General features: G+C 32.0%; 2 protein-coding genes across 2 annotated transcripts; one reads left to right on the forward strand and one right to left on the reverse strand.

The window, feature by feature from the left end:
- Positions 1–3,777: 3,777 nt before the first annotated feature.
- LOC145066010 (cysteine-rich receptor-like protein kinase 2) lies at positions 3,778–11,484 on the forward strand. Its single transcript, XM_079013152.1, has 8 exons — positions 3,778–4,024; positions 7,253–8,015; positions 8,810–8,923; positions 9,053–9,192; positions 9,322–9,532; positions 9,600–9,834; positions 9,998–10,148; positions 10,697–11,484. The coding sequence occupies exons 2-8, from the start codon at positions 7,265–7,267 to the stop codon at positions 11,036–11,038; spliced, it is 1,944 nt and encodes a 647-aa protein (XP_078869278.1). The 5' UTR covers positions 3,778–4,024; positions 7,253–7,264; the 3' UTR covers positions 11,039–11,484.
- Positions 11,399–13,325, reverse strand: MENG (S-adenosyl-L-methionine-dependent methyltransferases superfamily protein). Its single transcript, XM_079013153.1, has 7 exons — positions 13,116–13,325; positions 12,961–13,025; positions 12,766–12,856; positions 12,489–12,577; positions 12,188–12,383; positions 11,991–12,090; positions 11,399–11,631 (listed from the first exon to the last, which is right to left on the reverse strand). The coding sequence occupies exons 1-7, from the start codon at positions 13,245–13,247 to the stop codon at positions 11,531–11,533; spliced, it is 774 nt and encodes a 257-aa protein (XP_078869279.1). The 5' UTR covers positions 13,248–13,325; the 3' UTR covers positions 11,399–11,530.
- Between the last annotated feature and the right edge of the window lie 11,872 nt (positions 13,326–25,197).

Consider the following 25,197-nt stretch of genomic DNA (forward strand, 5'->3'; position numbering starts at 1 on the left):
ATAGAGTCAATATGGGTTAGGAGTCATTATGGACTCAGGGTTGATATAGACTCGGGGTTGATACGGTCCAGACACAGCTACATGTTGTTACATGGAGTCATTATGGACTCGGGGTTGATATGGACCTGAGGGTTGATATAGACCCAACACAGCCACGTGTTGTTATATCTATATATGTGTGTTGTATGTGGTACTTTGGGGAAGTCACTAAGCTTTGTGCTTACAGTTTATGTTTATGGTTTTAGTTACTTCCGCTATCAAAAGGAAGGGCCTGAATTGATCGCACTACATCCTCTGGAGTTTTATTCCACACTGAATGTTTACAAATTACTTTGATGTTTTGAGAATAATTTGACTATAATCGTTTTCTAGAACAATGAATGATTGGATTTAACTTATTTAAAATGAAATTTTTTTTCTTGTTATTTTTGGGACATTACATTGAGTAGCGAGTATTGAGACCATGGTTAGCTTAATAGCTTGCAACATGGGTTAATTATCTTGGACAATGCAGGTAGTGGTTGATCTATTGATTGGATACAGGGTTCAGTGTATGTATTTTCATATCGGATTCGTTCAAAATATATGAGATCTTTGGGTTTAGTTTTTCGATTCATTTCTGATCGATTGCTCATTCTGCTCCCCATGAGCAGTAGAAGTTAAAGTCACATTTGGTGTGTCAACCCCCCTATTAGAGTTTTTTTAGTCGTGTACCTAAGTTTTTGGGTGTGTACTCTTGGTTGTTTGGTTGTAAGATCTTTATTTCTAACAGGTTCAGATTTGGTGGTTGTATGTGAATAGTGAATGTTTGGATGCTACAACGACTTTATTCGACTTTTCAGGTGTGACTATGGGTCTACGTAGAGTTCAGTTTGGGATGTCATATCTACATGGTTGGCAATTAGGGACAACCCGATACGGGTTTCGACAGCACTTTAAGTGACTTTGGAATTTTCCTCCGAGTTTGGAAGTTTATTGGATTATTTGCGCATAGGAGGGATCTGCTTAGTTTATTTAAGGTTGGGATTTTGTTTCAGTTGTTAGGAAAAGGTTTCTGTTAATGGATATGGTTCACCAATAAGTTGGATTCAATTCTAGTTCACCTTTTAGGTAAGGTTGTGATGAAGAAGGAGCACAGTTGACCTGAGAAGCGTTGTATGTTTATATGGGAAGCATGAAATTTTGACAGTTCAACAAATTTTGTCATGAGGGTGTAATTTAAGCAGGGGAGAGTTGTAACACCCATTTTCCCGATTTGATCAGTTGAAGGCTTAAAGATGTCAAAGATAAGGTTTTATGGAAAAACCTTATGTCACGGCGCCAGTAGGTTGCTGACCACGGCATGGCCACATCATCAAAATGAAGAGCGCATTTGAACATTGACCACGACGTAGTCAAGTATTCACCACGACATGGAGACGGAAGCTTCCTAAACCCTAGATTTTAGGCTTTGGGCCCTATTTAAGCAACATGTTGGTTAGAGTTTCACCTCATTTCAGCCTCCCTCTCCCCAAAAGCAAATCCTAATCCCTCTTTGAGTGTTTAGTGAGAATCTTGGCATTTTGGTGGAAGGATCAAGGTGTTGTGGTACAAGAAAGTTAGATCCAATGATTGTGCAACTCATTATTCAGTCCTAGACCTTGGTAGGCATTCAAGACTCTACCTGTATGTTTCATTTCCTTAGGATCTAAAAAATTAGCAAGTTTCCTAGTGTTTTGTAACTCTTGAAAGGTTGTAATTTATAAAGTTGGCAACTTTATCATTTTTCGGGGTCTCTAGTGCATCATATGTTTCAAATATGAAGTGAATCACTTGTTTGATGCCATGCATGAAGGTTTGACTCTGTTTTCTCCATTTTGACCTAAGTTTGGGGAAGGACATGTATGTCCATAAAGTTATGATTTTTATGGTTCTTCATGATGAAACGAAACTTTCTGGAAAGTATTAGAAATGGTCTTAAAGGATTAGGCACTTAATGAAGAAAAAGCTTTTTGACCGAAACCACAGCATAACTAAAGAAGTCCTAAAATGTGGTTGTGCGATGCAATGCGTCTATTTTGTCGGGACTTGGCCATAGCGCAGCCAAGGTCTCGCTATGGTGGTCGTTGACTCCTATTGATTTTTACAAGTTTGACTTTTAGTCAAACCTTGGTAGAATTGAGTCTTTAGCTAAGGACTAGTTTTGATTTCGCTTTAGGTGGCTTATGTTAGTTGTTTCTGTTTCTCAAGTTGCGGTTGAGCTTATGCTGTTTAGTTCAAGTGAGTTTTCTCACTGTGTTACATATATCATGTGTTGTATGTGAGTTGTTGATAGCTCAGGGATGCTAATAACCTAATTTGATGTATCTGTGATGCATATAGCTCGGGGCTACCGATAACCCAATTTACTGCATGTGAGCTACTGATAGCTCAGGGTTGTTGATAACCCAAATTAGTTTATTTGAGTTGTTGATGACTCAACAATGTTGATAGTCTATAGGGTTATGATAACCCATAGTTATTATATATGTTTTGTTGTGTTGTGATGTATGTGATACTTTGGGGAACTCACTAAGTTTCGTGCTTACAGTTATAGATAAAAATGTTTTCATGTACTTGAATAGTTTGTAAGGATGTGAAGGCATGACTGTACACACATCATCTGTTTCAACATTGGAGATTCCGTGAAACTTTCTTTATCACTCTGCTTTATGGATTTCAATTTAAGAACAAATTGTTTTACTTTGAATGTATCTTTATGAAAATGAATCTTTATGTTAGTTTAAAATGAAAAATATATTCTAAAAATTAGGAAGTTACACGCACACACATTCTTATAAGTTAAGATAATCTGCTTTTATGATCTTAGTAAATACTGAATTACAGTAAATTAGTTTATTTCTGCCAAACACAGCCTAAACATGGCAACTCATATCATATAACGTGGCAAATAATATGTTGCCAAAGGAGAGTGCAAAATGTAGTTTATGTCTTTTTTTTCTTTTTCACCTGGAATGCCTAACAAACAATCGGGAAAATACCAATACACATATTCTAAAGGTGTGTTCGACACACAACTTTTGGAAGCTTATATCTTTTAACTTTTAAGAAAAAGCTCAATAATAAATGAAAAACTTTGTTCCACAGTAGGAGCTTATTGCTTTAGGTTAAACAATAAATGAAAAACTTTATTCCACAGTAGGAGCTTATTGCTTTAGGTTAAACAATAAACTCAACTTCAAAAGCTAGTGTTGTGCTTAATAAAAAGATCTTTTATGTTTTTTCAAATTCACTTAATTGCGTTTTAAAAAAATTATGTCTCTATTTTATATGTAAAATGATATCGTAATTTTATATATTTTAAAAAATTCTAACAATTTTTATCGAACGTTAATTTACTCAAATAAATAAAGGTTTTTTTGTCACATAACATACTTTCGTTCAATTTGTCAAATGTCATTTTATAGTTATTTTGAATTAATTTTTTCCCCACGTCATTTTATAAGTTTTTTCTATTTTAATAAATTCTACATAATATTTTAATGTAATAGTTATAATAAAATGTAGTAATAAATGAATATTAATTTCATTAATTGATTTACCTTTGTATTTCAAAATCCTAAATTAAAGCTTATTAGTTTATTTTGTTTATTTATTTTAATTTAAAACAAAAATCAATTTTAATAATTCATTATTTTTTTATTTTCTTATAAATTTAAAGTTTCTACGTATTTACACCTTCATATTTAAATTTTTTTAATTAAAACATTGTAAAGATAACAAGCTACCAACTCTCTTGACTGCTTCCGACTAATTTTAGAGAACATTCCATAGTGGTTGTTTGAAAGACTTTCATTGAATTTCAACTGGGTTGGCGACCCTAAGTATTCAAGCTTTATCAGCTTATTCTAACTTTCTTTAATTTTCTACACGCAAAAATCATATATGTAGAACTGACTTTACCCTTCTACATAATCCAGAACCCCACTAACTAAGAACGAAACGAAAATTCAATCCGCTCCTCTTCGTTTTCACAGTGAAAGAGGTATGTATCCGATCTGAATTTTTTTCACTTTTATACAGTTTTTAACGGAATTAAAGTTATTAAGATTGTGGTAATATAGATTGTTTGTTAAAATTTAATGCTTTGATTCGTCCATGATGATAATAAAATCATCGGAGCTAAAAAACGAACTTGATTTGCTTTTTTGTTTTAAAGTCTTACGAACTTTAGAGGCTTAAGAAACATAGGAATTATTGTTTACTGAATCTCATCACGTTCTTCAGTAAGTTTATTGCTATTAATTCGGTTCTTCATTTATTTCGTTGTTTAAATTTTAACAAACTCATGAATATTCTACCCAGAACTGATTGTTTAGTATGAGAATTGAAATCGAACTGGACATAAGCTCTTCAAATACTTTAAACATCTCAATTGCTTATTCGGTTATCAATTTGATGCTTCATTTTCACAGATTTTCAAAACTAAAATATTTGTTTAGGTGCTAACAAAATTGCGTTTTTCATTTGAACACGTAGTAACCTCAAAGGAAATTTCAGTTCTTGTACTTTAGTGGAATATAGATTTTATTTTTTTTAATTTTTAAAATTTTCGTTTTTGTACTGGCATGAATCATACGCCACAGTGGGCCCACAACTTTTGAAAATGGATATAGTTATTAATTATGATCAAGATTTAAGAATAGAGTGGAGTGGCTTACTCAGCCCGCTGTTCGACTTTTTTATTCTTCTCTCCACTTTGAATTATATGCTTCATAAATACTGCATCAAAAGATATCAGTGGGAAGGGATGAATTTTGATAGGTTGTAGGTTAAGAAAATAAAATTAAAAGGAGAGAAAAAAAAATATGACACCACATTTCGGTCGGTAAGAATGAACTCCATCTTGAACAAAATGAAAGTGAATGTCACGTCATCTCTCACTATGGCTTTATAAATCATGGACCCCTTCACATCACTCATTATGGCTTTAAAAATCATGGACCCCTTCACAACAAGGTTGTAGTATTTAAGATGGTCTTGTGTTATGAAAAATCATGGTCGTAAGATTAGATCAGGATCGAAAGATCATATCAAAATGTTACGTTCTTCAAATTTGCTTTCAAGGTCTTGTTTGTGTAGTACCTCTTGAGACTTGACATTGATTAAGACATAATTGGTAGAATTAACTTAAACTCTTTATGCATGAATCATAATTCTTGATGCTGCAAATAGTAAAAGCTAGGAAGAAAACATCTTAAGCAAAAAAGAAAAGAAAAAAATATTATTGTGACCGTATAAAATTTAAAAGATCATATCACAATGAAAATAACATGACTATCAAGAAATTTTACCTAATTCGAAATGAAATTTTGTGTAACAAATTTCGTAGTTATTTAGCTTTAGCTCCGAAATATTATTGCTTTTTTCTATGAAATTTTTTCGTAGTTTAATTGAAATTTTCTTGTAGTAGATGTTCTATGAGACTTCTTACGACTTGCAATAATCATCTTTGAGTTAAATGGACGGATTTTTGAAGCATGACTATATGATAAAGTACTAAAGAAGTAGAGAGTGTTAAGATTTGAAGACCCTATTTAGGATCATAAGATCGTAGTATAAATCTTGGATCAGATAGACCCTAATATGACCGTGATTGTTTTATTCTTGTATGATCTAAGATTGTAAGATCTTAAAATCAAGATCAGAATCTTAACAACTACCTTTCAAAAAACAACATATGAGATGCTCTTAGTGAAGTAGTTCACTTTTTGTTTGTTTTTTCATTAATAAATGAAAATTAAATATCCTCCTACTTTTTTTTCCTACATATAATCATCCTACCCAATTAAATGGTGACATGTGTAATATTTAATGTTCATTTAATGAAATTTAAATATATTTTAAGATAGTAATATGACACATGTCATTATTTAAATAGGTAAGAGAATTTGTAGGAATAAAGATATGAGGATATTTAATTTCTCTTAATGAAAATATATCTTATGTAAATCACAATGAATATTGGGGTTACCGGCTATCAAATAGATGTGTAAACATACCTAATTAATTGGATTTATTTTAAGTCAACGAACCTATAATTTCATGTTTTGGGAATCCTATAAATGTCTTTATTTTCTGATATTTTTATTAATATTTCCTTTATTACTAAAACCAAATGTTTTGGTCTTTGATATCCTAAGCTTTTAATCGTATCTTTAATTGTCTAGTTTGAAATAAAGTTAGGCAAACTAAATGTTCTTTCTTTTTCTTCTTCTAAACTACAACAAAACTTTGTTATTTCATGTATCCAATAAGGCGCAACCCTATAATCTTAAGGGCATAAAAGAATGGTATCTTTAGATCAAATATTATTTGGTTCTTTGATTTCTTTTATATATATACTAGGTGTGAAACTTGTATATTACACGGGTTGATTAAAAAAAATATATCAAAGTTTAAATATTAAAAAAATTTCAAAATAAATAAACATATTCAACTAATGAATAAATAGAATCACTATTAGAAAGATCATCGATAATATCAATGATTGTTGTCATATTTATTAAATTTATTATCATATTCAATGTATTTTAATATATATATATATATATATATATATATATATATATATATATATATATATATTAGATTCTTTGCATTTATTATCACAATAAAATATATTTAATACTTTACATATATAAATTTAGTATTATGTGGCATATTTATTGATTTAATTCAAAAAAAAAAACACAAAATGACATGTGGATTTAAATTTAATCAAAAAATTTACAAAATTACATGTGGCAAATTTAATGAGAAGATGACATTTAGCAAAATGATCTTCAATTATTAAGATATATATATATATATATATATATATATATATATATATATATATATATATATATATATATATATATATATATATATATATATATATATATATATATATATATATAAGTGTAATATATTTTACAAGCGCTTTATAAACATTAAGTTCTAAGCTATAAATTATTTTATTTGTTGTTTCAATTTATGTTTAGTTACATCTTTTTTTAACCCTTTTTTTAATATATTTATTGTTCTAAAGAATAGCTTCATAGAAACATGAAGAAGCAAAACAACAACGATCGATAGCATGTTTTCTTTTTTTACTCCCCCCCCCCCCCCCCCCCCCCCCCCCCCCCACCAACTAAAAGTCCAAAGTTTTTTACAAAAATTAGCAACATACTTTACTTTTCATCATTACTAACAAATTTATATACTTCAGATCTAACATAAGATGTACAAAACATCGCTCCTGATTGCTTCAATCACATTTTTACTACTTGTATCAAGCTCAAATGGGGATGCGAGAACCCAAGTCATCAAGTTGTTTTGTGACGAACAAATCCATGAGGATGACACATACTTCGTCCCAAATTATGTCCAAGCAATGGAAATAGTTAGCACCCAAATGCGAACATCACATAACGCAACAGTAGAAGTAGGCATGGGATCCAACACAAATTACGTACTCTTCCAATGCTACGACGATCTTTCTTCACAAGATTGCGTGTTATGTTATGCGGAAACTCGTACTGTTTTTCCAAGTTGCTATCCACGTAATGGGGCTCGAATTTTTCTCGACGGTTGTTTTATGCGGCTTCTAAATTATAGCTTTTATGAAGAGTATACGGGATCTTATGACACAATTGTTTGTGGGAATATAACGAGGGAGAGTATAGAGTTTCAAAATTCGACGAAACAGGCAGTGTTGAATGTGGTAGCAGATGCATTGAGTAATGATATGTATTTTGGTAGAGGAGAGGTGGTCGCGGCGCGTGGTAATAAGTCAGTTTATGTGATGGCGAAATGTTGGACGACTTTAAGTCTAGGGGATTGTAGGAAGTGTTTGGAGAATGCGTCTGAGGTGATATCAAAATGTTTGCCATGGTCGGAGGGTAGGGCGTTGAATACAGGGTGTTTTATGAGGTATTCCAATACGGATTTTCTAAATCCTCTACCATTGACAAGTGGCTCGAAAAGTAAAGGTAAAAAGATTGGTATTGAATTGTTTTTTATACGATTACTTAATTATGATTTATATGTAAAAGGTGGTCAATGGCTTAATGGAATTATCTCTTGACTGCAATGTTATCATGCTCATTAATGGATGATTTGTATACCAACCAAATATCTATTAAGAGAAACGCTTGCGTTAGCTGCAAGAAATAATAGTGTACTTCCATATATTTGTTAATTATAAATGTTACTTTCTTTTATTTCTACTTAAACATTGTACTTTGAAACTTCTAAATAAGTATAGCAGTGTCATCCGAATACATTGCAATTTTTAGTGCTATGATTGTGTAAAAGTTTCAAAGTACATTGCTATAATTGGATAGATTTTTCGGTCAATACTTTGTAAAATTTTACTCTTACTACGAAATTGTGATTTGAAAGATATATAAAATTATAAAAATGACATGCATATACAAATGAATTTCCACCGCTATAATTATGAAGATTTTCATAGTACAAAGTTATAACTGGGTGAATTTTTTAAAGTAAAATTTCAGTACAATGTTGTAATATTAAAAAAAAAGTTGCTAGAATAAACAAGTAAGTGAGAATAAGTTGTTATTTCTTACATATAAACTCTAAAAAGGAAATGTTAATATACACACAAATAGCTAAATACATTGTTCAAACAAAAATATCTCTATGTTAAAATCAATATGATAATAACCAAAATATGGAATCTTCAAAATGAGTGTTTGGCATGTATAAAGCTTAAGTGCGATCCTAACATATTTTGATCATTTTTAATTTGTATGTTTTGTAGGGAAGACGGCAACAATTATTATTTCCATTATTAGTTCTGTGGTGGTTTTGGTTGTTGCTTTGACGATTGCTTTATACATCAGGAGACGTAGATATATACAACAGAGGAGAAGAGGTACAACTCATTCAACATAATTTAAATATATTCTTTAATGCCAACTATAAAGCAAGTCGTTTCCAAAAAAACTATAAAGCAGGTTGGTGGATTTGTTAAAACAACCCTAATAATTTATAACTCCTTCAGGCTCTTATGATTCTGAGAAATTGGCTAAGATTCTTACTGACAGTAGCTTAAACTTCAAATACTCCACTATTGAGAAAGCCACAACAAATTGGGATGAGTCCAACAAACTTGGACAAGGAGGATTTGGAACTGTCTACAAGGTACTGATTTTGGCATGCATTGGATTGAGACTCAGACTGTCGTTTCCTTCATAACAAATAAGGCCCCCATGTTTTAGTTTATCATAGACCCTTTATCAAACTAATTTCGGCATTGAAAATTTCACTCAGGGGGTACTTTCAGATGGAAGAGAAATAGCTGTGAAGAGGCTCTATGTCAACAACAAACTCAGGGCAGCTGATTTCTACAATGAAGTTAACATAATTAGCAGTGTTGAACACAAAAACCTTGTGAGGCTTTTAGGATGCAGTTGTTCAGGACCCGAAAGCATTCTTATATATGAATATCTTCCCAACATGAGCCTCGACCTCTTTATTTTTGGTATGTTCTTAATTTTCCAATATCTAGAATTCAAGATGAATTTATGAATATGTGAACATTTCTACAGATGCAATAAAAGGAAAGAAACTAAACTGGGAGAAGAGGTTTCAAATCATTATTGGCACAGCAGAAGGCCTGGTGTACCTTCATGAGAATACCAAGACCCGAATTATTCACAGGGATATCAAAGCTTCTAACATCTTGTTAGACATGAGACTTCGTGCTAAAATAGCTGATTTTGGATTGGCCAGATCTTTTCAAGATGATAAAAGTCACATCAGCACTGCCATAGCAGGAACACTGTAAGTCATTCTTTTTGTATTAAGTAAAAAACAAACATCCATATACTTCTTACCGGATTAAGTATTGTTCGATTAAATATAAAAGAAACATTTTCTCTTTTAGTTTACTTTAGATATAAAAAGTACTAAAATAACATATTAATTTTTATTTCCTTTTCACCAGTGGATATATGGCTCCAGAGTATCTAGCCTATGGTCAGTTAACAGAAAAAGTAGACGTCTATAGCTTCGGTATTTTACTTCTGGAAATCGTCACAGGAATGGAAAGCAACAGAAGCAATGCACTAGAATATACCGACAACCTAGTCTCTACCGTAAGTAAAAAATCTTCACATGATACATAAAGTATTTTTCTCATCATAAAACCGTAAAAAAGTAATATTAACAAAAATATAAAATGTCATCATAGAATTGGTCCCCATAATTTACAGAATTGGTCCCTGTATTGATAGGAAAATTACAGAAATTATCCCTGTCAGGATATTTACATAAACACCTTTGAAATTAGTTTTACAGACATGGTCTCTGAAATTGACAAAAATGGTCCCCATAATTTACTCTTATGAAAGTTACAAAAATGGTCCCTATATTTAACTAAACTATAGAAAATAGACCCTGATAGTAAAGTTACAAAGATGATCCCTTTTTTTCTTAAAATTTTTAAAATATCCCCTGTATTTTACAAAAGTATAGAAATGGTCATTATATTTCACAAAATTATAGAAAATGTTCCTATGTTTCACAAAATTATAGAAATGATCCCTATTTAATAACGAATTGCCATAAATGATCCATATGTTTCATAAAGTTACAGAACTGATTCCCGACTAATAGAAAAATTACATAATTTGTGGATGAATAGGCATGGGAGCTCTTCCAGAAAGGTATAGTGGAGCAAATCTTTGACCCGAACCTCTCGATGGATGTTCACCCAAACACCATTTTCAAGAAAGTCGCTATAAAAGTGGTACATGTAGGACTTCTTTGCACCCAAGAAGCTCCATCTTTAAGGCCAACAATGTCAACTGTACTAAGAATGTTGGCAAAAGATGATGAACATTTACCCCTCCCTTCTAATCCCCCTTTCGCAGACGAAAAAACCATGGAACTCAACAACATTACACAAAAGTTGCTTCATGATCATGAGGGAGAAAGCTCTTATTCAGTTGCTACAGTTTCTCATAGTGAGTTCTATCCAAGGTAACGACAGTGATCTATTTTTGATAATGAGGTCATTTACGTCATTTGTGTAGACAAAAGATCAAGAGAGAGCCATGTACTCACACCCCACCTTTTTGGGTAGGAAAAAATAGAACACATATGTCCCATTGACATCAGTTCAAAGCAAGACAAACACAGTACAACATGTTCTGTCATAACTCATGATATCAATGTGGGTCACTATGAAATCACCAGTACGGTCCCTAGTCTCAACATTTTGATATCATGAAGAAAGGGCAAATTTGTTTGTAGGATTATTTCCGGATTTTATGTATTTTAGTTAGGTAAGTTGTTTATTTTATTGGTAGGTTATAATTTTGTGTATAAAATTGCTAAGTAGGTGTTCCTAATAAACATAATTTCGAATAAATGAAGCAAAATGCATGTACGTAAGAGTTTTAATAGCAAATTAAGCCTTTTTATTACAAATCTCTTGTGACGAAAACGAATAATTAGCAACATTTATGAGCTTGCTTTATCGTGTAGCAACCAAGTTGCCCATGAGTCCTCCACTAATTTCATAATGTTTTGCACTTGAAAAACCTGATTCCAATGCAAGATGCTCCAATTCCTCACCTGTTTGTAAAACAATTTGCAAATTATATAAAAAAAAACAAATATCTATTAGGTTAAATACAACACATAGCTACATACTTTCCTTTAATTGTTTATTATATTATAGCACCCTACTTCCATTTCTTCTTATTACATGACTACATTTCAAGAAATCTACCCAATTATAGCAATGTCATCTAAAGATTTTTCAAACTACAATAACCTAATAAAAAAATTAAAGTACAATGCCTTATAAACAAAATTACTTTGATATTTCTTGCATCTTGCCTAACTCTATGTAATATTTTCATGTTGTGGGTCCCATCTATATGTCAAAAGAATATGCACATGTTGTCACAATACAACAATAAGAAACAAACCTGTTAAAAATTCTTGAATTGAGCTCTTTAGATATCGATACTCCTCTGTAAGACCATATCCAGCTGCTACAGGCACAACTATATTGTCTATCATCCATCCCTGTCACAAAGATCCAAAATTTATAAATAAAATGGATTAAATTGTTTTTATCTACACGTTTATTTATTAAAAGTAGTTCCACATTTTTTAAACAAACCTGAATAGATGTTCTAAATTCATCAGTGCTTTTATTGAAGTCAAGTATTGATGCTTTAGAACCTGGTTTTAAAACTCGATAAACCTCCTTCATTGCCTTATATTTATCAACTACATTTCGTAGCCCATATCCAATAGTAATTGCATCAAAATAACAATCAGGATATGGCAAATCAACTGCATCGCCTTCCACCCACCTTTAAGACATAACATAATTACCAAATTAGCCCTGAAACCATTTTTTTTCCTTTATTACCATTTACCAATACACAAAAACCAGAGCTAGATATACCAATGCTCACTTAAGATTACAATAGCAGGCTTTTGCATGTAATTGTTGTCTCTTTGAAGCGACAATTAGTTGTTCTCTTGAGAAATCAAGGCCAGTAACCTATAAATTGTGGGAATAAATGAAGATATAATGGTCATTAGTTTTCTTATAACAACTTTTTTTGCAACAAATTAGATTAATTTCATATTTAGGGTACAAGATTGAGGTGTATGAAAGCATAAGAAAAGGTGTTAACCAAATGATGAGTGGATGCAAGAGAGAAGAAGGGGAAAGAGTGAAAAACAAACCTGGCCATTGAGTCCAACCTTTTGAGACAAAAGAAATGCCAAATCCCCACTTCCACAACACAAATCCAACACATTATTCCCTTCTTTTGCCCTATCATTTCAAATCAATATTTATAGCGAAGCATTTTTTAATACTGGAACAGAATGTGGGTAAATCGAAAAATCGAAAGAGAAGTTGAGGGATTTAATGGTTACCCACTCCAATTAACTGCCATTCGTTTCCATATGCGATGTTGCCCCAAACTCAACACGTCATTCAACTGTGTAAATGTAATCGCATATGTAAGAAATTAGGTTGGGAGATAAATTTTTAAAATTGGAGTGAGAAAGATGAAACTTTTTTGGCGTACGTTATCGTAGATAGGTGCGATGCGGCTGAAGAGAGCTTGGCGGTCGGCGGAGGAGCGAATTTGCTGCCGTCGTCTGGTGGGTGGTCCGGCTACCGGAGCAAATGAGAATTGAAGCACTGTAGCCAATGCCATACTCACATTGTGGAATTCTGTATTGGTTGCTTTTAGGATAACGTTTCCCTCGAAACTCTACGGTGTATCGCGTAAAAGAAAACCAGGCTAGAAACTGTATATGATACAAACTAAATAAAAAAAATTACATTTTTGTGAGGTTTTTTATTTTTACATTAAACTTACCGTTATATATATGAAAAAAATTTCATTATATTTATATAAGGTTATTATTTTATTTATTTGAGAATAAATTTACATAAATATTATAAACTCATTGATTTTTTTTCAATTACTTTATAAAATATTTAATGTTTACGTATTAATATTAAATTTTTTATTTTTAATAAATTTGTATAATACATAGATATTACATTTAGTTAAATAATTATCGATGAATACGAAATAATATTTTTATTTATGATAATATGATTGAAATAAAAAAAAATATGTTAAAAAATTAAAATAATAATATCAAAAATGAAAAAAATACCAAGTTACAACTCATAAGACTTTTTATTTTTTATATACAACATTGATTGGTAATTTTTTATTTTTATCTAAAACTAATAATTTAAGGTATTGTTTGTTTTTTGTCTGCAGATCTGCGTGACCTCTTCTGTCTGCGCCGCGCAGACCACGCACAGACTAATTCGCAGACTGTTTGTTTTTTTGAAGACTGCAGACCTAAAAATATATGCGCGCCCTCTTCTTGGCGCAGATGTGGACCATAGTTTTCTAACATCTTCAGACATCTTCTAGCTTAAAAAAACATATATATATCTTAATTTTTTTTGAAGTTTTTTTTTTAATTTTTTTTCCAACTTTATTAATGATACACAATTTGAAAAAAAAAATACAAAACTTAAAAAAAAACGTTCGACGATACAAATATGATATTTTTGACAAATTTATAAATAAGATTTATTACAATAATAGACATTGAAGTTGTTTATATGAATATGAAAAAAAAATCATAATATATTCTTATAATTTTTTGCCAAATTTTGTAAAACATTATTTAATACAGTATCGTTAATTTTTCAAGAAAAATATTTATGGTACATTTTTAATGGATTTAATTGAAAAAATCGAAGTTTATTTCCATCCATTTATATATCAAATTTTTTTATCACTAATTATAATGTTTAGTTATAACTTTGCAACCAAAGTTGTTGGTTTTTATCAAATATATACATTAATTTATAGCATTTTTATTTTTATTTTTATTTTTTATATAATAATACATAAAAATTGATCTAGATTCGTTAATTATTTATAACAAAATCATAAAAATATTAAAAAATCATTTTGAAGGTTAAAAAAATCAGTTTATTTTAGTAGCCCGCAAATGTTAAAAAAACAAACAGTCTTCTTTTTTCAGACTGCAAACGTTTGGTCCACCTCTTCTACTGCAGAGATCTACCGATGTGGTCCGCAGACTGCAGACATTTTGACTCAGAAAAAACAAACAGCACCTAAGTCTTTCATTTTTTTTTAAACTTTGGATAATTCAACATAAAATTGTCAATATTGGTTCGTCATCGCAAATCTTACGGCAAATGTAAATCATCATTTTTTTTTTTATTTTTTTTATTTAAAAGGAGTTCGAATGGTAAATTTACAATCTTTATATAAAATTAATATTTTAAATCTTTTTCCTTTTTAAACTTTGGATAATGCAATATATAATTACAAAAACTTGTTGCCACAAAAACTCTATTTATCGTCGTCACAAAACAAATAACAAGTGGAAATCTTCTTCTTTGGATTTTGAAAGGAATTTGATTGGTAAATTTACTATATTTATCCAAAAGTAATAATTAAGTCTTTCTCTTTTTCAAAATTTGGATTATGCAACATACATTTTTTCATGTGTGAAAATTGTTATCACAAAAACATTGTTCTGTTTGTTATGGCTAAACATACAACAAGTGGAAATCATCTTTCTTTAAATTTGAAAGGAACCTTTTTGTCTAAAGGTGTGAAACTCATTATTGGAATAAAAGCATGAGTTTCAATATATGATTTATGCTCATATAACACAATTACACAATGATATCACATGTACTATTATATAATCCACTTTTCCAATTGATATATCTTATTAGCATCAATGGACACCGACTTTTAGTAGTAGTTTACGGTGGCAAACCTAAGAGTTTAAACCCATTTACAACATCAAATGAATATAAGCTTTCATTGCTTACCATATATACACTCTAATTGACATATACTATTTGAATTTAGTTATTGTTTTTCATCTTCAGGAGAAGATAGACAACAAACGATTATTTATTTTTTGAACGACTTTATTTTTTGGTGCAAGTATTTCTCTTTTTTGAAAAAATGTTGGCACCTTTTAAATGAGATATTAATAGGTAGCCCGAGTCATTTTTTTATTCTATTATAAATATTTATAGTTATTCAAGTAACGATTTATAGGTAGATGAAAAAAGCATTGCATCGAGATTAAAATTGTGAATGTTTTATGGTTGGAATACACTAAGTTCATATTGAGTTAGTATGTTGTTAATGACTTGAAACATTCATAAATCAATTTTTCATTTGTGATGTCTTGTCCCAAATTATGTTTAAATCCCGTCAAGTTTAATTCTTTTTAGATATATTTTGTCGCTAAGTTGTATTAGTGTTAGATTGAGTTAACAAGATGACGAATCACATAATGCAAATGAATGTTTGAACAATTATGAAAATAATTATTTTAGCTCTTTGATTGATCAGAAGATTTAGTACAAAGGAATAACTCCAACAATCAAAGTGGTTATGAGCATGAGCAATACAATCAATACTTAAATCCTTTACATACACTTATATTCATACTTACAAGACATTGTAGTATAACGACCAAACATATATTAACATGTGGGCATACATACATGATAAGTATAAACAAATTGCTTATACAAACCTACGCCTTAAGTTAGGAGCACTAACCTGAGCCCATGTGATAACCTTATATTGAAGGGGCATAACATGCTCTACCAACTACTTTGGTATCAAAATGCAAAACCTTCTCTCTGATACACATTCTCTAGAAAAATACTTTAGAGTTTTCAATAAACCTTCAAACTATCACAACATAAATCTGAACTTAACATTCTCTCTCTTTGTGAAAGTCCTACAAAATCTGATGTCTTTAGGAAAAATGTGTAATATTTAGCAAGGCCTTACTAACAACGAACCACCAAATCGTATGTTAAAGTATATATTTTATATCCTTCTCTAAATTGATATTACATGATGTGATGCAAATAATCGTATTTTGAATTGTTACACTAGGAAATCTTTCTTTATCATCAAAGCTGAAAAATGCTTCGACTATCAAACACTTTTTTGTTTTGACCGAATAAACTGTAAACCTGTAAATTCAGACTAGATGTTGAAGGTTTCAAAAGTTAAGATACAAACCGGTAAGAACCGTCTAAGGCCTTAATAATAATAAAGGATGAAATAAATCTTACTTGGTATGATTTACTTTCTAATCGGTAGAAATATTCTCCTTTAATATTTTTTGGGATAATACTTCAATCACTATTAATTATATCTTGAATACAAATACCAACTAACAATTAGATTAAACATTTTATAAGATTTAGGATGAAATGGCTCCATCCTCATCTTACTTAATGTTTTGTGGATTTGAAACTGATGTTGGACTAAAGCTTCTAAACCCAAAAATCTACTAAATACATATTTGTGTAATACTCTAAATGTGACTTAGATTATCATATGCAAACCCACTAAGAATAAGTTCTCTTATTCTTGTGAAAGCTAAGTTAGTAGAAAGAAATCTTCTAATGGCAAAACAAGTGGGAGGTACATGAAACTTGAAGCAGCTCAAGAACCATAACCTTATGTAGTAATAGTTGGCATTAGTTTTAATAAAGATTGTTAAAATTGAATAATAGCTATTCAAAAACACAAATTGTTCGCATTAATGGTAGAATTCATCTATGACTTGATAAATGTGGAATCTCTCATTGATGATATTTTATTGCTGGTTTCTGGAAAATCCATCAAATACTAAGATGCTATGTCAGATCTCGGATCTGATAAATGACTTAGAGTCATGGACATGAGATACAATCCATGTATATAATCAAGAATGGGCTTTGATTAAAATTTATCCTTATAGCAAGGCTAGAAGGAGAAAATGATTCTTCTAGAAAGAATAAATTACATGGATAAGCATACACATTTAAAGCAAGACTTATAGTAAAAGGATTTTCTCATACTCATGTCATTGACTATGGTCCTCATCATACTCATGACATTCACTGTGATCAAACCTTTTTCACAAGTAGCTATGATTAGATCAACGAAGATATTATTTGATATAAATTCGTATTCTTAATATGAGATATAGTAAATAGATTTCAAGAAAGACCGTTTTTTCTTAATAGACATCTACTAGAAGATATCTATATAGATTAACCTAGGGGTTTTTGTAATCCAAATTATCCTAAAAAAATGTGTAGAGCTTGAGATCCACTTGTGGATATAAAGAAAACATCTCAATGTTACAATCATCATTTTATGTAAAACCACAAGGTATGTTCTTATATCAAAATGAATAGAACATGTGTGTTTACTAAGAACTAGTGGGAGCATAGTGAAATTACTAATCTTGTATGAATGAGACATACTTAATCATTTGAAATCACTTTCTAACTGAGTAGGGTCGTTTTCACCTTGACTTGGAAAGTGTTTCTAAAATGAAAGACTTATGAAGGAGAATATACATTCTTGGAATGTAAAATATATAAGGGATAGATAAGATGAATGTTAAAAGTTTCATGTCCTTATACATATATTGGCAATATCCTGAAATGGATCAAGACACAAGATTCGTTTGGAGAATACTTGACATTATCATATGCACCATTTTGAGCTAGCCTCAAAAGTATATAACTCATAGGTTTAAACTAAATGAAATGATTTATATTCTATTTGCTTGGCAAATGAATTCATCATTTACACCATATTATGCATAGGATATGGTATTTGATCATGTTGTAAACATGTCATAGGATACTAATCGAATGCATGGTTAAGTTATTGGATGACTAAGAAAACATTTTAAGAGTACTTTCGAAGAACTGAGATAATGTATATGAGACAATCAGTTTAGAAATGATCTTTATGAAAGAGCTACCTAAGATGTTAATTTCTAAACATATATAAATAATTATGAATTATAATTGGATTTTGACTTCATTATGGAATGAAGAGTAAGTTTTGTTGGAATGAGGTCCAAGCAAAACATAATGACACAATCTACTACAAAATAAGAATACATTACTTTAGAAGTTGAATTCAAATATGATTGGATGAATGAGATCTTTAAAAACTATGTTGATTTATGCCATTCGAGGATCACATAGAAATCTTTGTGACTTTGAGAGTATACTTAATCAAGCTAAGAGACTCTATGTCATGAAAGAGCACTAATCATATTCTCCAAGATATTTAACTATACTTAGAGTAAAGTTAAGTATAGAGATGATAGTATTCATAGAATTCACACAAATTAAACATGGACATATCCATTGATAAAGTCATTATATTGAGCTAAGTATGATTGGTCACACTTCAGCTATAAGACTTTATTATTCTAGAAATGGGTTTTTGATTTGAATTTAGTATTTGGATATTGGGACATTATAACAACAACTATTAGAAAATGTTATGATATGTTGGGAAATAGTCATCACATTAATACTTGTTGTGTTCTATATTAACATGCTTAATCCATGAATAATGTTATTATTCTAAAGGTTCATAGTCGGTTATAATTGTGGGAGCAATTATGAAGTAAGACTAATATGAATTGGATTGGTTGACTCTCACTAGATGAAAGTAGGCAAGTGGTTGTAACCAAGTTTCATGGGTACTTGTCATAGAACTAGTATTCAACTAAGTCGCATCAAGATCATCTCATGGATCGCTATCGTGAATGATACTTGATTAAAAGGTACTATATTTGTATCCTTAACACCTGAGACACATAGCATGACTTAAGTGTATGGAGTACTATGCTTTGTAATGGTCAAATGTTGTTCCTTAACCGGGCAGTTATAAAAGTCATTTTTAGGTATGGTGTGAACTATGAAAGAGACTTATGTAGTCAAGATGGGATTTGTTCCTCTTATGTGTTGAGAGATAGACATCTAAGGCGCCTTACCAAAAGTTGAACAGCTAATGAGATTGATCGCAATCCGAATCTCATGTTCATGTTGTCTGTAGCAAAGGGATAACTGATAAACATACCTTATACACCAATTGTAGATTTGAGCTTTTTGAGAATTGGACGTTGATAGAATGGCAAAAACAGTTGTATGGTCTTAGGGACAGTGAAATGTTGCTAGACGTTTAACATTGTCTATATCAGTCTAATATGAGTCTTGTGCAAGTGAGAGATTGAAAGGCCTAGTATGCTCAAGAGTCATATTAAAGTGATATTACTAATAAAACATATGATACTAATGGGTCACTCGCAACAACTTGATATAACTGATTATTTATTAGAAATTGAAACGACCCAAAAAATTTTGTTTTAATATTACTAAAAATCACATCATATATAATAAAACCATGGAATAAACAACTCAAATGTCATAGTACTATGTCAAACAAATCTGTATCAATGATAGTAACATCCAAATTAAACTCCTAGGATAAACTGAAGTTGTGGTGTGTGCGATGCCATCAACCTGAGCTTTCCCTTTGCTTGTGGAAGTACCTGAAACCAAAAATAAAACTGTAAGCACGAAGATTAGTGAGCTCCCCCAAACTACCACATACCATACAATAACACATAAACAACTATAGGGCCTAGCCCACTGCATCGGATCGGAGTCCGGAAACTGCATCGGACCGAAGTCCGGAAAATGCATTGGACCGAGGTTCAGAACTGACCAGGGCCTTGCCCTATGCATCGGACCGAAGTCCGGAAACTGCATCGGACCGAAGTCCGGAACTAACTGGGACCTTGTCCCCTACATCGGACCGAAGTCCGGAACTAACTGCATCGGACCGAAGTTCGGAACCGACTGAGCATAACATAGCATAGCATAGGCATATCAACTAGCATAAGCACATATACTGCATACTGCATCGGACCGAAGTCTGTAACACATAACACAAAGACATGCTTGAATCACAAAGACATCAAGCACCCTGAACTACTACATCAGACCAAAGACCGGAACTATTGCTAACTAAACGGGCTGACATTGTGGCCATAGACCCGTTCTTACTGGAAGGAAAACTCACCTCGTAACATTGGCTGCTAAGATGATAACTCTAACGCTGGCTGGCTGTTGCTCTGGAATTGCCCGACTACAAATCCCACAAACACTAGGTCAGGTACTGATAAACGCCCTCAGGGTAAAATGACTATTTACCCCTAGTCAAAGTCAACTCCCTGGTCAAAGTCAACTTCCTGGTCAAAGTCAATTTTTAGTTGACCGGACTCGCCGAGTTGGGTCGTCAACTCGCCGAGTCCCTAACATCCAATCTAGTCCTCTACCCGCTTCCACTCGTCGAGTTTGGCAAAGACTTGACAAGTTCTTCTTCGATGCTAACATTAAGTCTAACTTCATCCGACTCACCGAGTTGTATGAACAACTCGTCGAGTTCTCCTTCAACATGTGAACACGTCCAGACTGTGACTCGCCGAGTCAGATGAACAACTCGTCGAGTCTGAAAAACAACTCGCCGAGTTGAAGAACAACTCGTCGAGTCACATGCATGCAAACACCATAAAGTCGATTTTGATCGATTTCAGCGCATGAAACTCATAGATATGGGTTCTTAGGGTGGTTTTTACACGTAAAGTTTGTTGGATTAGTGTCTAAGTCCATAACTATTTTGGTATGTACTTGACCCGATGGTGCATGGTCCTTTTGGGTTTCCTTCACCAAAGCAACTTGATAGGATGAATTATGGAGAGAGAGGATTAATTATGATTTATTAATATATTATGAGAATAATATATTAAAGGAGAAATCATATTGTTTAATTAATATTAGTCAATAACTAATTAAGAATTAATTTTGTGACTAAAAGACATTAATTAAACTTAAGGGACTAGAACTGTCAATTGTATGATAGTTGAATATTGGGCTAATGGAATCCATATTAGAGGGGTGGACGAATTATATGGGGAAACCCATTAGAAATCGTCCTAGGCCTCTAAGGAGGGAGTCCATGGGTTACTTAGGGCCTAAGCAGTCAAATTAGGGTTTCCTTGTTAGATAACCCTAATAGCCTCACTATTTAAGGACCCTAGGGCACCAAAAACGTGGCCAACAGATTCCTTTGGGTTTCTACATGTTTTTGGGTGCCTCCTCTCTTATCATCCTTCATACTCTTGCTCTTGGTGTTTGTGAGCCATTAGAGGAGTGACACTTGTGACTCTAAGCTTTCTAAAGCCATTACAAGGAGGATTTGAGATTGTTATTGCTACATAATAATCAAGGTAAGATCTAAACCCCAATCTTATGTTAATATGATTAATTGTATGCTAGATCTAGGGTTTATAGCTTTGGATATTCAATTGCATGTTCATTAGACAAACTAGATCCAAAAGCTATTAGGGTTTGCATGTACACCATAGGAATGATGTTTTGCTCAAAACCCATCAGTGGTATCAGAGCCATGGCTATTTGTTTGATGTATTTGATGCTACTGTGAATTATCCTTGCTTAAAATTCGATATTTAGGGTTTCTGGGGGCTGAACTCGCCGAGCCCATAGATGAACTCGCCGAGTTCATGCCTGACTCGACGAGTTAGCTGGTCAGAAAGAGGGAAAATCGGGATTTTGTGCTATTTTGGCTTAGGATTATTACCAAAAACGTTTTTGATGAATAAAATCTGATTTTTATTGATTTTGGGTGAATATCCTTACCAAAATAGAAGATAATTACCAATTAATCAAATATTTGTTTCCTTATTTGAGTATATTTAGTTATTTGAATTATTTGGTGAATTATCTTGCAAGAATTTGGACTAGGTCAAATTGGATAACCACCAATTAATTGTTAACTGCCTTATTTAAATTTTATGATCTAGAATATTCTTGACAAAGTTTGGAAAAGTTTCAAATTAATCCCTTTAGGTTTTATAGTTTAAATTTGAACTTAAAAGTTTTTGTTTTTGAAATTTAAATAAGTTAAACCCTAATGTTTTTGAAATGTTTCAAAACTTGCCCTCAAGTTTTGGAATTTAAAAGTTGATTAAAAGTTTAATTTAGAAATGTTAAATTCTAAAACCCTAGTATTGTTTTGAAAAGTTCAAATCACACCCTTATGGTTTTATTAATTAATTAAGGTGTATAATTAAAAGAGATTTAATAAACCCATAAAGTTTTGGTTTACATTTAATTAAATTAAAAGTATAATTTATTAAATTAGAACACCTAGTATTTTAAAAATGTAAAATACACCCTATACTATATATAACATTAAAAGTCTAGTATTATGTATGTATGAGTAAAGTGTCAGTTTTACCGCTAGTAGGCCTCATTCACGAAGCTGGTCTATAAGGGGTGTTTAAGGAAATTGCCTATAAAATGACGATTGAATGGGTATCCACTCTTACCCACCACACTCTTGACTAGTGGAAGGTCGTTAGCCGAACAACTAGGATAGGACAGAAACCTTCCGTTATAAGTATAATGAAGTACAAAAGTATCTAAATGATTTTACAAAATTCCCGAGCTTAGTTACTTTAGGCAAAAGTGAATTGATGCAATTCCATGAAATTACACTTTGTGCCCTTGCAAAGACGTTAGTGGAGCATGTGTGGTTAACCGGTACACTAAATGGTTCTAAGCAAAGGTAGCAAAGGGTGACTCATTGTTTGTCATAGTTCGGTGGAGTGTGTGTGGTTAACCGGCACATCGAATAGGTGACTGTAACATTGGGGGCACCATGTAAGTTTGCATGGTTATTCACACCCTATTTTGTGATCCTCGGCATCCCAATCACAAATCGAGGGGCATATCGAGATTTAAACATGCCATTGAAATGTTCAATGAATCTCAAAAGATCTAGGAATTTTCAATAGATTTAAAACTTAAATTTCTTTTTCATTTTTCATGGTGGAAATTAGTGAATCGTCATTCACTTACCTTCAAATGTTCTGCAATTTGGGTTACGTCATCCCTCTCCCAAGTTGTAGAGTATTGTGTTGGGTCCTAGCCTTAATATCTCATTTGGGTGATTTATTAAGGACTCAATCAATCAACTAACTTGAATTTTTCCCCCGTTTTGTAGATGTCAAAGTATGACAACTATGGTCTTCCCAAATCCCATGGAACAAGCTTTTCACATGAAAATGATATTCCACGATTCGATCGAGGAACACGAGATCATGCTTCACTTCCTCCACCTCCTCCTATTGTTCTGCCTAACCTACAAGTTCAAAAGATTGAAAAGTTCAAACTCACTCAAGCCCTTTTGGCAAGTAAACATGAAGAAGGAAAGTCAGTGTGTGCACACGTCCTAGAGATGAAGTCACACATTGATAGGTTAAGAATGTTGGGATCTGTTGTTTGTGAGGAGTTGGCTATTGACTGGGTTCTTCAGTCACTTCCTGACTCATATAGTAAGTTCGTGAGAGAGTACTATATGATAAACCACGACGTAACCCTCATCGATCTCACCTATATGCTTTTTGCTGCTGAATCAGCAATGATTTGGCGCACTGGAAAAGCAAAAGTTGATTGGTGGATCTGCCTTCCAGACCTCTATGGATATAGGCAATGGCAACGAAAGGCATGCCATGATCGAAAAGTTTGATCATAAGAGAAAGGCAAAGTCAGAAGTAGTTTCGTGTGCTGTTCCAAAAGAGTCAATTTGCTTTTATTGCCAAGAGAAGGGGCACTGGAGACGAAGCTGCCCTATTTACCTAAGAGATCTAAGAGATGGGAGAGTCAAAATGTATGGCTCTACTTTAGGTAAAATCCATTAGCTAACTCTTTTCAGTTCTTATTCTAGATTCTTAATACATGATGTGATAAGATTACATTTCGATGTTTTGTAGGATCAAAGAAAAGAGAGGAAGCTTAAGGGAAGAAGTGAGCGGAATCTAATCGTGAAGAAATGGATTTCGATCGCATTACTTGAAGATTAGAATCTTAAGCTACTACTTGGAGTTAGAATAGATTGCTTAGGAATATGTAACAACATAGTTTTTCAGTTGAGTTGCATTGTAAGGAAAAAATTTTCCGCAATAAAATAAATTTTTGATTTTATATTATTTATTTATCCTTGCAATGGTGTGTATGAAAAATTGATGTTTGTAAGTTTCTATTATTAGCAATAATGGATTTGATTCTTAATTATGTTATTTGTGGAAAGGTCAAGAATTTACCAAATATGGAAAGTTTCTCATCCCCCAAGTTTCAATTGGACAGAAACTTGGAATCATACAACTTGGTTTCATGATGAATGAGAAATTTCATATTTGGAAATTAGACTAATTCGTTGACAAAGTGTCAAGTGAAGGACTAGGAGATCAAGTACACAAGGTTGTGTGTTGATCAAGTCCACCACAAGAGTGACAAAGATATTCGTCATGATTTACTAAGGATTTAGTAAATATGATTATACTTATAAGATTAAGTGTAATTCCGAGTTGATTGAAAGAGTTTAAATCAATAGCAGAACAAATAAGAAGAATCAAGTAGGCAGAAAGATAAAAGGTTCTCTATTCTAAGAAGAAGGGAGAGTACTTTTTATTATGTTTTATGATAAGTCTTAATGATTAAGAACCATATATCAATTGATCCTCTAAGTGAGTCTTGGTGCAATTGTATGTCTAAGAAGAGGAATCAAGAATTGAAGAAATGGTTAAATCAAGAAGTCAATCATACTTCGTTCCAAAATCAAGTCTTAGAATCGTACTCCAAGATTGTGAATTGAGTGACACACATTCATC

Source organism: Lactuca serriola, chromosome 8, assembly GCF_051521515.1.
Source record: "Lactuca serriola cultivar US96UC23 chromosome 8, Lser_US96UC23_V15, whole genome shotgun sequence".
Classification (NCBI taxonomy): domain Eukaryota; kingdom Viridiplantae; phylum Streptophyta; class Magnoliopsida; order Asterales; family Asteraceae; genus Lactuca; species Lactuca serriola.